General features: G+C 46.0%; 1 protein-coding gene and 1 long non-coding RNA gene across 7 annotated transcripts in view; one reads left to right on the top strand and one right to left on the bottom strand.

Annotated features, from left to right (window-relative positions):
- Positions 1-15,112, bottom strand: part of SYN3 (synapsin III) — a 454,689-nt gene that overhangs the window by 404,629 nt on the left and 34,948 nt on the right. For all 5 annotated transcript variants that reach the window (XM_072741870.1, XM_072741871.1, XM_072741873.1 and 2 more), the window contains one exon: positions 13,534-13,994. In XM_072741870.1, the coding sequence (XP_072597971.1) occupies positions 13,534-13,844 (311 nt within the window). In that variant the 5' untranslated portion in view covers positions 13,845-13,994. The remainder of the gene's footprint in view (positions 1-13,533; positions 13,995-15,112) is intronic.
- Positions 1-15,112, top strand: part of LOC112929067 (uncharacterized) — a 65,451-nt gene that overhangs the window by 38,805 nt on the left and 11,534 nt on the right. The window contains exon 2 of one of the 2 annotated variants that reach the window (XR_003236857.2): positions 14,788-14,893. The exons of the other annotated variant lie outside the window; for it this stretch is intronic. This is a non-coding gene — a long non-coding RNA (uncharacterized lncRNA). The remainder of the gene's footprint in view (positions 1-14,787; positions 14,894-15,112) is intronic. 2 annotated transcript variants of the gene reach the window in all.

The following is a 15,112-nucleotide window of genomic DNA, read 5'->3' as shown; positions in this document are numbered from 1 at the left end:
ATGCAGGAAACCACTGGAGGCAGACATGCTCAAGGCTTTCCCAGTCAGTAAGATGAGGAGAATCACATGGCACCTAGGCTGGATGGAGGTGAGGCAAAAGCAGGACTTTTGAACACAGGGGTCCAATTCAGAGATCCATTCTAGCTCCATTATTTACTTGAAAAATAGCTAATGTGCCTGGCCCCTTCCCACTCCCAGAGGGGATCCTCCAGTGATGGGGCAGCCTCTCCATACCACCTTGCAATTAGGGAACTCCAGTGACATCAGGCAGAGGAAGGACATGGCCAGGCCCCTTGCACCCTCATAAAGATCTATGGAGGTAAGAAACTAGAGCTCCACGCCACAGAGTATGACAAATGTCCCCTCATCGGCTTCTGACAGTAACAGGAAAGGAGATTTTTATGGGTAGATCTGGTCACCATTCACTCCCTTATGTAACCACTATGTACTGAGCCTCGTACAGACCAGGCACCCTATTAGGTATAAGGCGAAAAGGCTGACATGGTGCCTGCTCTTGTGGAGCTCATGCTCCCAGAAAAGTCAGAAAACCAACCAGGTGAAAAAGAAATAGTGAGTACTAAGAATAAAATGCACAAAGTGATAGAGGATAAGATGTGGAGAGCAGGGGAGATCTGACTTAGGTTGGTCAGGGAAGGCTTTGGAAGACGCTTAACACCTATTTATTGATCATCATTATGGGCCAGGGCCTGCAGGCTCTAAGGAAGCTTATCACCTAACAGGAGGGAGAGACTCATAAATGGACAATGACCACACAGGACATCAGCCCAAAAAAGGTACACCCAGTCTAGTCTAAATGTCAGGGGCTACTTCCCTTGTGAAGTGGCCCAGTTCATCCATCCTTGCATCCAATATTTGGGGCCTCTTCTTTGTCAAGGCCAAGGGCCACCAAGATGAATATGAGAGGGTCTGGCTGTGTGTGTATGTATGAAAGGCACAGACAAGGGTAAACAAAATGGGTAGGTGCTGGGGTGCTTAGGGAGGTGATGAATTCTCCTGGGGCATATCCTAAAGGTGCAGAAAAAATGAGCGACAGGCATGGAGCAGAAGACCTAGATTTGAGTTGGCAGCTGGGGCAAATGCTACATGATTTTGGACAAGCCCTTACCTCTTCATCTGTAGAATAAGGACAGGAAGACTACACACAGGGTTAGCATAAGGCTTAAATGAGGATGCAGATTTGGAGGACTCTGGGAAGCTGCCAAAAATGTGTTAGCAAGTATGCTGCCCACCAGTGGGCTGAAAGATGGAACTTCTCTTTTCCAAGTAAAGAGGTAGGATGGGCACTGCTAGCATTGGAGACAGACTTAGGTCTCATCTAGCTCTGCTATTTCTTTCCTTATGTTGCTTCAGACAGGCATCAACCTTCCCAAGCCTGTATCATTTATATGTGCCCATGAATAATATCCCTGACACATCCTGACACATGGCAGGCATTTAATGTTCATCCCTTTCCCCTCTGACCTTCACCAGGATGGGTAGAGGGCTGAGGCCAGTTGGGTGTGTCCCCGGGGAAGTGACATGTTATTTCTTCTCTAAGAGGAGGAAGTAGCAGTATCTTCCTTGCTCTAAATGGAACTCCTGCTTCATGTCTAGCATAATGGAAACCTGCCTTGACTACTCCCTGGGATCTCCTCTTTCTCCCCAGTACAGGCCTTTAGGGCAAACAAAGTCATCTGCCACCCACTCTCCATGACTACAGATATCAGTCATCTCAGTCTTTACCCCTTTCCTTACCAGAGACACTACACTGTGTCACCCTCATTCCTATAAATATCTGAAAGTCCACAATCTTTATGACACAAAGGAGTTTGTTAACATTTAGAAAGCTAAGCCGTTCACTTAGCAAACATTTAATGAGCATCTACTAAGAGCCCAACCTGGGGAAATGCCCATGGGAAAGGTAATATACTGAAAGGTAATTCATACAAGGTGCAAGTGACTAATATCTGGTCATTCCAGAAAAGGGATTTAGATGGTATAAGGAGGATGAGAAGGGGACCATGAGAATATCGAATGTTTGATTTAGAAAGGGGGTGTGGGCCCTGTCAAGGTGTAAAGGACAGGGAACAGAAGAAAAAAGGCTGAGAAAAGTCATTTTCTATCCTTCCTTCCCTCCCTCCTATCCTTCCTCCCTCCCTCTATCCATCCACCCATTTATCCATCCATCTGTCCATCCATTCATCCATTCATCCATCCATCCATCCACCCACCTACCCATCCATCCACCCCCCCACCCATCCATCTATACAACTACTTATCCATTCATTCATCCACTCATCTATCCAAGGTTCACTCTGTGCCCAGCATTGTGCTAGACCTTAGGTATTGCACTAAACAAAAGAGTACCTATCATCTAGCTGGGAGACAGACCCAGAAGAAGGGCTAGACTGCATTATTCATCCTGACTCCTGTCTTCTTTATCAGAAGTTACCAACTGGTAAACTTCATGAAGTCCACAGTCCTAATTTGGACTTAAATTTTATACTTATAATTTCAAAATAGTAAATTCATATAAAAAATTCAGATTTCTGGCTGCCCTTGAAAAATCAATGATTTGGCAACACCAGCCTTTTACTCCTGCATGGTAACAACTGAGTGAGTGAATTGCAGCTGCTACCTTCAGAAGGGACACCAGTTCTCACACCCAACACAGTCTCCAACGCGCCATCATTTTGCTGAAGCTGAAACCAAGTGGGCAGATACCATTTGTCATAAAGCATGTATTGTTGTTTTCCTTATAGCAGGGAAATATTTCTCTATGCCTGTGCCTTTTCCTACCACCTGCCCCTTCAGTCACCGGCCATCCTGCCTGGAAGTAGTGGCACAGGCAATTCCTAAGTTAACAAAGTCCTGTAAAGCTGGCAATTAGCTCAGTGCAAATCTTCAGGAAACCCGCATCCTTACCCTTCCAAGGTGGGAGGTCAGGAAAATGAACACAAAACACCATCCTCTCTCTTGCCATCACAGACAGCATCCCTCCTGCCAAGGAAACACATCCCAGGCAGGCTTCCACAGGCCCCAGGAGAAGAGACATTCTGTAATGAGGCTGGCAACTGCCCAGTGACCTGCCTCCCCCAAGGCAAGGCTGTCATGAGGTGAGGTGAAGCCTGTAGACTCCAGCACTGGAACACCTATTGCTAAGAAAGCCATGCATGGCATCTGAGGGACTACACTGAAAAGGTCATTCAGAGGACCTGGGCAAGACAACCACATTTTGGAGGGAGAGGAGAGATTCACAAGGTAAACAGCTGAACTCTTCAGAGAAAAGCAAGGCAAGACCAGAGAAGTGACTGAGACATAAAGGCAGAGAGGAAAAAACACAAAGCTTTAGGCTCAAGCCTCCTGTAAGGGCTATAGGTCAATCCCTTTATACTCAGGGCTCTTCTACAACATTTTCCCCAAATGGCCAGCCCAGTACCTGAACATGCAAATGATGAGAGGCTCACTCCCAATGGGCAGCCCACTTGATCTTTGGATGACTTTCCCATTCTATATATTGAACTGAAACAGATCTCCTGCTTAGGTGGCCCCACTGTTCCTGGCTCTACCAGTTGGGAGCCACATGAAAAGAAGTCTTCTAACTCAATGGTTTCTAAACTTGGCTCATCATCATTTAAAAACAATACAGTTTCCCAAGCTCCACTCTAGATATTTTGATTCAGTGGTTCTAAGGGCACATGGCAGTGTGGCCTGTCCTGTACCAATCCAGCAACAGCACCTCCATTTGCATTTGCATTGAAGGAACCAAACAGTTCTCCAGCACATGGTCTTGGTCGGACTGTCCCAGGACACACTGTGGAACCAGCCAGGTTTGTTCTTCCCCAGGAATTTGATTTGTGAGCAGAAGGCACATGGCTGGAGGGAAGCAGGAGCTGACTTCTCTAGAGAAGGCTGCCCACAAGTCCCAGCCGCCTAGATCCCAGTGGAGCCCTGGGTCCTGGTCTCTCCGAGACTTTGGTCCTCATATTTTCTTTTGCTTCTGTGAGCCTACCACATTCAATATATCCCCCTTTTGACTAAGTCAGCCTAAGTCTATTTCTTTTTCTTGCAAACAAAGAACTCTACCTAATATAGAAGGTGTAGGGTGGTGCCTGGGAATCTGAATGTTGTTCTGATAGAAACAGTCTTTTGGGGAATGTGATCTTAGTCTGTCATCATTAGACCAATGAGGAAACTGAGGCCCAGAGAGAAGAGTGACTCCACTAAGATCCAGCATCAGCAGAGAAGGGAGTAATCCAGAAGAAAAAGCATCTATCAAATTTCTCCCCACATTCCCTTCTGCTCAAAGACATTTCCCCCAGATTTTCTAGCCAGTTTCAGAGGGTGAAGACTCTACCAGGGGAGAGACAGCTCTTCACTGTTCCCCTACCCCCCCACCTCCTGCTTCTCTCCCTGAAAGAGCTGGGTAGGAAGCAGCAGGGGCACCAGGCCTCAGGATTGGACAGCAGGAAGACCTCACGGAGAGAGGTCAGCACTTGAAAAATTCCTCAAGTCAAAGGGCTTGGGGCTTGGGTGCCACACAAGGCCCTCACTGTGTGCGCACATTGTCTCCCTGATAAAAGGGGCCGGGCCTGGGAAAACGGAGCCTGTCTCCAGGCGACTAGGCAGGCTGCTGGGGAATGCCCAAGGCCCCTCCCCTTCCCCAGCACCAGGGCCAGGGCCAGGGAGGCAAGGGGGAGGGGCAGGAGAGCAGGCCAGGTGCCCAGATTGGGAGGGGTAAGTCCAGAAGTCCAGAGCCACTCTAGGTGGTGTTGGGTGGCCTATGTGAGTTGGTGAATGAAGTGAGGAGGAAGGTGACATTAGGCCTTTCCTTTCTCCCTCTCCCTTCCACCCCTACATTCCCCCACTGGCAACAGCCAGGGCCTGCCTTGCTCAAGGAAAGGTTTAGGGGTAGAGGAAGTGGTGGGGGGATATGTAAGGATTTTGTTTCCCAAAGCCATGTCTCTTCAACAGGTTGGTGCATGTCTCTGCTGTGAGCACCCCCAAGTGAGTCTAGGGGGGACCAACCCAGGCCTTCATCTTCTCATCCTCACAGTAGAGTGCCTGCCAGTTTACCAGCATCCAGCTATCCCTCCTCCAGGGCTTCTGGAAGACAGCCCTTGAGCCTATCCAACTGAACTGAGAAGCATGCCAAGTGGCTTCCTTCCCCCTGGCTTCCAGCACCATTATATTCATCAGCAATTAGTAATTGCAATTAATTGTTAGTACAGTTACCATTTCAGTGCCTGTTATGACAAGTTAAGCCCCTGTACCAGCCCTAGCCAAGCCATCATCTCTAATCTTTGCAATGACCCTTCACAAAAGATATACCATCATCCCGTCTCACAGCTGAAGAATGTGAGGTTCAGAGGTCAGACTTCCCAAGGTCACGCAGTGAGAAGGAGAAGAGACCCAGGCAGTAGGCCGTGGGACTCTCTACTAGTTTTGCTCCCTCCCTGCTGGTAATTGACAGTCCTCAGTCCTTGTCATGGGAGGGGAAAGCTGCCCTTCAAGAATGGGATCAATGTGGGGGCCTGCTTTGGTTCTCCAACCAAAAGGCAAGGAAGTGCAAAGGCCAGCCTCTCACTGGGACTGTGTTACCAGGGCCGAGATGCGGCAACTCTCTCTGTTGCCATCCCCCATAAATAGATTATCCAGATAAAATACAGGTCACCCAATTAAATTAGAATTTTGGATAAACCGACAACTCTTAACCGACAACATGTTAAGCATATATTATAAGTCTATACCAAATATTGCATGAGATAAACTGATTCATTATTTATCTAAGTATTAACTGAGGATCTTGTATTTTTCTTTTTTTCTTTTTTCTTTTTTTCTGAATCCAGCAACCCTACCCCAAAGGTACTGTAGGTGACACCAGCTCTGAGTCCAAACACCCCCTGTAGGTGGCACAATGGAAAGCAAAATATCCTGGTCACCATGGGGCCAATTAGGTCCACTGCAAGGCTTCGAGGGGCCTGCCAAGATGCCCTGAAGCCCTCATGCCTTCAGTCAAAGCAACCTTTGGCAGTTCAGCCCCTCAAGTGGAAGCTGGAGCCTTTGAGTTCCCAGCTGTACAAAAAGGAAGGGGAGCCTTGGGCATAGCATGTGGACCTTAGGTAGTCTTCTCGAGTTCCATGGCAGTTGTGTTCTCTGAGAGAGACTCTCCCCAGGGCATCCTCGATCCTGAACTCTTCCTTAACAGTAATATCAGCCTTTGGCAAGAGCATCTATTTGCTCACTAATTGAAACATTCATGTATCCTGCCTTACCTTGTGCCAGGTACTATGCTGGTCTCTGAGAATATGGTGTTCAAACAAAGGAACCCTAAGCTCTACCCTCCTGGAGCTTATGCTCTGACACAAGACCACAGCACAGGCAAACAAACTGCACATATGGAACAACACTTGTGAGGGGAAGGTACAATGTGCTCTCACTGGAGGCTTTAACAGTTCTGCGAGCTCCATGGAATGGCAAGAGTAGTGGCATTATGGTCCCCACTTTACAGATAAGGAAACTGAGGTTCAGAAAGGTAAAGTAGGGCAGCCCGGGTGGCTCAGTGGTTTAGTGCCGCCTTCCGCCCAGGGTGTGGTCCTGGAGTCCTGGGATGGAGTCCCACATCAAGCTCCCTGCATGGAGCCTACTTTTCCCTCTGCCTGTGTCTCTGCCTCTCTCTCTCTCTATGTGTCTCTCATAAATAAATAAATAAAATCAGAAAGAAAGAAAGAAAGAAAGAAAGAAAGAAAGAAAGAAAGAAAGAAAAGAAAAGAAAAGAAAAAAAAGAAAAGAAAAGAAAAGAAAAGAAAAGAAAAGAAAGCAAAGCAAAGCAAAGCAAAGCAAAGCAAAGCAAAGCAGCTTGGCCAAGACCACAGAGTTGGTGGATGGCAAAGCTGGGGCTTCAACCCTGACCTGCAGCCTGCCAGCCCCAAGCTCTCTGCATTTCATCTTCCTTCCCATTTTAACTCCCGTAGGCATCATGTCTGAAATGTGCTAGGAAATTACACATTTAACATGGGAACACAGCAGGAGAAAGCAGAAAAGATCCTGTTGGAACCTTAAAAAGAAGATAATAGCCCAAAGGCAGTTTCTATGAAGGATCCAATTCCCAAACCTGAGATCACGAGTGTCTGGATGGATATAGGAACTCCTTTTCCTCCTGGCACCAGATCGTTCCAGCTGCCCACGGGACTCCAGTAGGGTGGGGCTGCCTGGCTTGAGGTGGGGCACTTTCCTCTGAGGGTGAGGTCACTGGGATCCTGTGCTTGGCCACAGTGCTGTTACATGGAGTCCTGCCACCCGGTCTCCTCCCATTACTCTCAGACACTGGGTGTGTGTGGGTGTGTGTACATGTGCGAGCCTCCTGAGCAGGCTCTGCAGGCCAGTGGCTTCACACAGCACAGAAGGGCCTATGCTCAGGTAGGAGGGGGAAAAATGCAGAGAGAACAGGGGTGTCCAGAATGGTCTGAGCTGGGTCCCCGATGCCACTGACATCTGTTTCAATTTTGGGCTCAGAGCCTCAGTTTTCCTTATTTCTAAAATGGGAATGGTAAAAGTACTCCATATAGTTGTTGGGAGGATTGAATTAGAAAACTATGAAAACTACTTAGCACAATGTCTGGTGGTGGAAAGTACACAAATGTTTGCCACATGACAATGATGAAAACATGACCCCAACCCCAAATCGCTCATAGTTTATTCATTTGGGTGTTCATTCGTTTTTTCAACCAAGACTTCTTAATATCTACATCTTGCCAAACACTGAAGTCCTCTGTGAGGGTTACCAGGAGCTGTGGTGCCAGAAATTCCTTTTAAGAAGTGGGTCCTGTTCAAGTCCCAGCCCTAGCCACCCAACAGTTCTTTGAGCAGGGGTATGGTCTCTGTGTTCTGCTTCCTTGCCTATACTATGCCCCCTGGGCATCTCAGGAAGTACCTACGACCAGTGCTGTGTTGGCAGATGATTAATAACCAGTAGTCTGGGGGAGAACTGAAAGCCCTGTGTTTTGTAGCATTTGCCAATTTCTGAGGGGCAAATGCTCTCATGTGAATACTGTGACTTTCTGTTGAATTAAGAATGAGATGAGAGGGGAAAAAAGGATTTCAGAATGTCACCAAATTCACTCCTTAGTTTCATTGTCACCACACCTACCTGTCCTTACCAATAATTCATCACCTCCGAAGTCACTCATTCAATCAACAGACATTTCCTAATTAACTGCCTGCCCTGTTGTAGGTGCTGAGATACAAAGACACCATCTGGGAGTGGGTGGGGTGAGTGGTGGTGGGGACATAAATTATCATACAGCATCTCTTGGTGAATCTAGAAATGCACCAGATGGTTTAATGGGTATCACCGATCATTATTTAGTAGGACAGTGTAGCCTGATACACTCCAGCCTGGAAGGGCAGTAGGAGAGGAGTGTTTCAAACCAAGAATACTTTTTTCATTACCTCCCCAACAAATAAAAGAAAAAAGAAACATAGAGAAGGGTGGAGAATTGAAGGGAAGGTAACAATAGATCATTGTTGAAATGGAATAGCAGACATTCTGGGAACAAGGCCATGGGTGAGGTAAGAGGAGAGGAGAGCCAGAGTTCCACAGGACACTGGAGGGAGGGGTTGGGGGCAAAGGCTTAGCTGCTTCTATCACCTCACCCCAACCCCGCTCCTCAACTCCATCCAGGCTCTGAAGATCTTGTAGGTAAAATCATGAGCAGACAGGTAAATCCAACCCAAACTCAATTATAAGCAATCTTTTTGTTTGTTTGTTTTTTGGTCACATTCAGTGTTTGATTTCAAAATCAAATCTGGGGTTCTGGTACATTCTGTGGGTAATAATAAAACTTTGTGCCAACTTTCTTTTAATGATCTTGAAATAGCAGCTCATAGTTACCCTCACATACTGGAAAATAAAGAGCCAAGATTTTATACCTAGGTGAGTAAAAACAGAAACCCCTCAACTATATGTATTACATTGCTGACTCCTAAGGTAAGGCAGTTTTCAGGCCCCATTATACCCATTAAAAGTTATCCTCATTGGACTGGAGTGGAGGCAATGACATATGCTAACTGAACACTGACCGTGTTTTGAGCACCAGAGATATAAGGAAGAACAAGACATGGGCCTTGTTTTGGCAGAAAAGACAGCCACCTAGCAGCCAATGATAATACAGTGTGAAATTACCATAGCACAATGACATATGTTTAAGTCGTATAAAGGAGGTGGTTGTTAGCACTGCTGGCAGGGTAGAGCATGCCAGAGAAGACTTCACAGAAGAAGTGACACCTGAGCAGGCTTTTAAAGGATGAATGGACATTGGACAAGTGAACAAGATAGGGAAGGGTATTCCAGGTAGCAGGGAGCAGAATGTGCTAAGGCAAGTGTGTTTGAGAAGTACAGGTTGTTTGTTATTCCTGCAGAATAAATAGTACAGCAGGAAGTGGAGCCAGAGACAGAATTAGAGGGAGGCAGGCCAGCTGATGACTGAATCTGAACTTGAGGGCAATGATGCAGCAACAGAGAGTTATAACTAGGGGTGCACGATGGGAGCAAACTGATCAAGTCTGTGTTTCAAAAAGATGACTCTTTTGTGGTAACATGGGAGGTAACCAAGAGGTCAAGACTGGAGGTCTGAGACCAGTGAGGCTGCTAGAAGTTTCTAGGCAGGAGAATGAGTAGACAAATAGTAGTGCTGAAAAATACTGAGCTTGAAATCCATTTATTTATTTCTCCTTTCCCTTGTGGTTCTCAAGACTGACTGATCTCCCCTAATCCCAGAGGACACCAACCTAAGTTCAGACCTACTACTGAGCTGGTCCAAAGTTCCCCAAACGCCACTGCTCTAGCCAGGCTCACCTCCAGGGCCAACCCCCAAAGGTGATCTTACAAAGGGATCTTACAAAGTTCAGCCATGAGTAGTTTATCTCAGCAAAGGTAACTTTGGGGCCCTCTGTTTCTCCTCCAAGGATAAAAAGTCAGGTCACTGGGCAGGTATCAGATAGTCCTTGGGGGGCCCACACTGGTTCAGAGGATCTGCAAGCTGGCCCCATTAGGAGGGAGAGGGTGGGGGTTTCCCCACAAACTCCCTCACCATAAGAAAACTTGACTCTGCAGGCAAGTCCAGGACCCAGAATGGAAGACAAAGGATCTGGGGCTGAGAAGGAAAAAAGGGAGCAGCATTGTTCCTGGTGGGTTCACTCTCAGTCCAGACAGTGGCTATCTCCCCCTTCATTATCATCTCAAAGGGGGGTAAAAAGGGGGCCCTGTGAGCTGGCTTCTCCCCTTTAGCAACTTCTTCCTCTCAGGAGACAGTTTGCACAATGGAGGAGGGGCTGGGCGGGGGCTGACCAAGGCAGCCCAGGCTCTGCCAAAGCCGCCTGGGACAGTGGGGTTGGCTCGCCACCTGCTGGCGGCTCCTGGTGGCAGGGGACCAGCATCCTTCAGGAACTCTGCAAAGGAAGACTGGGATTCCCAGGCTGCCTGCATAGATCTGGAGAAAGCTGGGAATGTATTGAGATTCAGAGAATATAGGAAGTTGGAGAAGAATCTAGGATGGAGTCCTGCAGGAAAAGCTGATGTGCCTGCAGGCAGGAAGTCTCTATCACAAATGTCCAATGGATGCAGAGGCAGCTCCCAGGTAAGTTAATGAGTGTTAGTTTCTCCCTTCTCCCTGTTCTTACCCACTGAGGGGCAAGAAAAAGACTGCTGTTTTCGAGACCTGATTGAAGTGTAAGTATAAAAGGCATGATTGAAAAATACCAGGAGACATTCCTCTGGCTAAAATCCTGTCACCCATCAGTATGCACAGCCTGTAATTCATCCATTTAGTCATGCCTTTGGATTAGAGATGGAAGATCCAAGTCAAAATTTAAATGTTACCTGGATGGGTGAAATAGGTGATGGGGATTAAGGAGTGCACTTGTGATGAGCAGTGAATGATGTATGGAAGTACTAAATCACTATACTGTACACCTAAAACTAATATAACACTGTATGTTAACTAACTGGAATTTATATAAAAACTTTTTAAAATAATAAATATTACTTGAGTGAGGCCATTCATTGCAGTTCAACCTCATTTACTGTGCCTCTACACCATACTACTTACCACATGGACATCAGGAGGACAGATTAATAAGACCCAACTTTATCACTCAGGAGCTAACAGGTCCGAATGATTAATAGAAAACTGTACAACAGGATAAATCCTAATCCACTCTGCCCATTATTGGGGATGAAGAGATTAAATAAACATGCCCATGAGGGGCTGTCATCAAGATGTTTAATGTTGCAAAGAAGGTCACAAATAGTCTCCAATAGTAACTCACACCTAAGTATCACCTACTGTCTACTTGACACATCCTAAGCACTTTTATATTAACCCAGATTTTAACCCAATTACATACATTAACTCTACAAGGTAGGTACTATTTTATTCACATTTGGTACAGTAACTTGCTAAGCTCAATTAGATACAACGGGGTAGAGATGGGATCTGAACCCAGACAGCTTAGCTCTGAAGTCTGTGTTCCTCACCATTGTACTGTGCTGTCATTTATCAGCTCAGCCTCCACACAGGAAAGTAACTTTCCTGACAAACAGGTTTTTAAATAACCCCCCCAACCACTGCCACCATATCATGGCAAACCCTGACTAAGCCAAAGATAACACAGTCAGCAGAGAATGCTCAAAATCAAGGTCAAGCACTGGGTTAAAAAGAAACAGAGGACTGCAAAGGCCATGCAGGCATCTTCATTACTGGGCAGACAGGCAGCAGGATTATACAGGCAAGAATGCCTGGAAGCAACATCTCTGCAGAAATCAACCACTACACTCAGAACCTAAAGATGGTGCTTTACCTAAGCACAGACACAGATAAATGAGGCTTCACAATGACAGGCTTCAAGCAACACTGAAGACAATGTAGACTGGATCAGAAAAGAGGCCATGCATATGACCATCTTGCTTAAGGAGAACTGATTTCTTAGCAGGAAAGTAAAGACTGCTGTCTACACCTGCTGAACATGCTTCCATGTTGACTGTCCTGAATATGTATCATATACTATAAATATCTCCCACTCCAAAGCACAAGCTCAATCATTCCCAACCTGAGTTAACTTCTCAAGGAATGAATGTGAGTACACACATGCATGTAGGAATAGCAGAGCCTCTGGCATGCTCAGTGAACTGAATGCATTATTTTTTTTTACCTAAGACATAATTACTGAGAACCTGTGATGTGGCAGCCTTTGGAGACACGCATACAACCTCGCTCTCTGGCCCCATGACCATTTAGGGGTCTACTATCAGAAATGCCCTGGAGAGAGTGCTTCCATGTCTCACATTTGGATTTATTTCCTGGACTGCAAGTTCTATGTTTCCAACTAGGACTGATAATAATATTTATTACCTATCTCTACCAAAAATTTGGTATAGGACCTTATTCTCCAACTGCCAGATATCCACGCAAGCAGGGTCTGTTCATCACTTACCTGAGTACCTAAGACTGTGACTTGTACTCAGCTGTGCTCAATAACTACTCGGGGGATAGCTGCTGCAATGACTTTGACACACGTGCCCAGTCTCTGCCTCTGGAGAGCTAACCATCTCTCAGCATGCCTAATAAGAGGCTGGAAGGCACATCATTTCTGCCCATACTTGGTGTTAGAAGAATAGATTCTGGAGCCAGACTTCCAGTCCATGGAAGAGATGGGATACAAAATTAGGCACTCTGGTCCTAAGGGTGTTAGATAAGGACCATGGGCCTATGTTGGTTTCTTACACTCTCACAGCAACCTAATTGAATGGATGGAAGATGGCTGAGGCAGAAAGATAGTAAGCAACTTGCCAGAGTTATTTCAAATTTTTAAAGTTTTCCATTTTTAGGAAGGTAATATGGCACACATACCATATATTATGTAATACTTGTGGTGAGCTCTGGGCAGCACCCCCATAGCTAATGTAAAACAAGATTGCAGTAGCTCATATGGTCAAGCACAGTGAGTAGTATAATGAAGACTATTATAGTCTCACTTTCCCTCAGACCAGGCTTTGCTGCCAAATGGATTGTAAAATATTTTCTAGGGATGCCTGGGTGGCTCAGTGGTTGAGCATCTGCCTTCGACTTAAGGTGTGATCCTGGGGTCCTGGGATCAAGTCTTGCATCAGGCTCCCTGAGGGGAGTCTGCTTCTCCCTCTGCCTGTGTCTCCGCCTGTGTCTCTGCCTCTCTCTCTGTGTGTCTCTCATGAATAAATAAATAAAATCTTTAATATATTTTCTAGTTGTCAGAGCTTTTTGGGTTTTGGATTTGCAGGTAAAGGATTGGGACCGTAAATGTAAAGCACAAAGAAGGTGCCACGGTGTCTGGCATACAGCAGCCACATGGTAAACATCGTTTCAGTTTCCTTCCCTCCAGCCTATCTGTAATATCACCAAGCCTCTCAGCTCCCCACCCCCACTACCCTCCAAGATTGAGATAAGCCCCATCTCCTCTCTTGCGCCTAGGTGGAAGCACCTGTAGATTTTGGCTTACCAATCTGTGTGGGCATCATCGATCACCAACAAGATCCTGGGCCTTTGAACAATGGGAGCAGAGGGACCTGGAGGCTCCATCAGCCCTGAGGGGGCTTGTGAGGTCTGCTTCATGGCACTGGAGAAGGAGCTAAAGAGACTGGATCCTGGAGAGGAGAAGGAGGCTGCCAGGGGCTGGGGGTGCCTCCTTTCCATGGCTGGGGAGGCAGGGGAGCTGGTGGAGCTGTCTGGGCGCTGCAGGTCTGTCATGTAGCCATTAGGCAGGTTGGCCACAAAACTGCTGTCAGAGAGGCGCCGCCGGAGGAAATTCATGGCTATGGATGGAAGAGATGGCTTGTTCCTACTCAGACTTGTCTGGGTGAGGCCCAGAACACAGGATGCCGGGGAGAAGAGGTGGTAGGGTCTTAAGCCAGAAGAGCCAGGGGAATCCTGCACAAGTTGGCTTCAGCTGTCTTTGCTAACCTGTGGAAACAACCCAACACACACATTAGTAGAAATGACCTCCTCCCCTTAAGAGCAAACAGATATGGCATCTTCCTGCTCCACTACTGGGGGCAGTAGAAAGTGGGACATCCTTTTGGAAAGGAATCTGGCAACATGTAATTAGAGCATAACCTTTTAACCTACAATTTCCATTTTCTGGAATTCTATCCCAAGAAAGGAATCTCAGTTATAGAAAAAGCCTCCTGCACAAAATATGTTTTTCATAGCATTACTGATACTAGCAAAATACTGGAAAGAATTCCAACCTTTAGTCACAAAATAATGAATAAATAAACTACAGCACAGTCATGCAGTAGAAAACTTTTGTGGCTATTAGACAGGGGTACATATAAAGAAATTTTAGTACCACAGAAAACTTTTCATTTGTAATTAAAAAACTCACGCTCCAAGTTTATTGACAGAACAACTACCACATAAAGGATAAAATAACTCTGAGAATCAAATACATTGGAATAATAACTAATTATATTTTGGTAATGCAATGACATGGCTTTTTTTCTTTTACTTTCCACTTACCTATATTTTCCAGATTTTCTAGTATACTGCTGTGGACTGAACTGCATCCCCCAAATGCACATGCTTCACATGTTGAAGCCCTAATCCCCTAATCCCCTAATGTTGTGCTGGTAACTGGAGATAGTGCCTTTGGAAGGTAACAAAAGTTAGTTAAGGTAATGAGGGTGGGGCCCTCATGATGGGATTAGGGCCTTTATAAAATGAGACACTAAGGAGCTTGTTCTCCCTCCACCAGGTGAGGACGCAGGGAGAAAGAAGCTGTCTGCAGGCCAGTAAGAGGCCCTCACCAGAAACCAAACATAGTGGGACCCTGATCGCAGACATCCAGCCTCCAGAACTGTGTAAGAATAAATTTCCGTTCTTTAAGCCACACAGTCTGTGATATTTTGTGATGGCAACCCAGGCAGACTAATATATATTACTTTTCTGGACAGAAAAAAATAAGTTCATAAAAAACAGATTATTCACTTGAAATCCAGATATCCCACTGAGAAAAATGATTATTTAAACGATACAATTAGATCCCTTCTAGTTTTATGAGATTATAGTTTTATTGAAGT

The sequence above is a fragment of the Vulpes vulpes genome, chromosome 16, assembly GCF_048418805.1.
Source record: "Vulpes vulpes isolate BD-2025 chromosome 16, VulVul3, whole genome shotgun sequence".
NCBI classification, from domain to species: Eukaryota; Metazoa; Chordata; class Mammalia; order Carnivora; family Canidae; genus Vulpes; species Vulpes vulpes.
The sequence above is the reverse complement of the archived record's forward strand: the minus strand, read 5'-3'. Positions and strand labels throughout refer to the sequence as shown.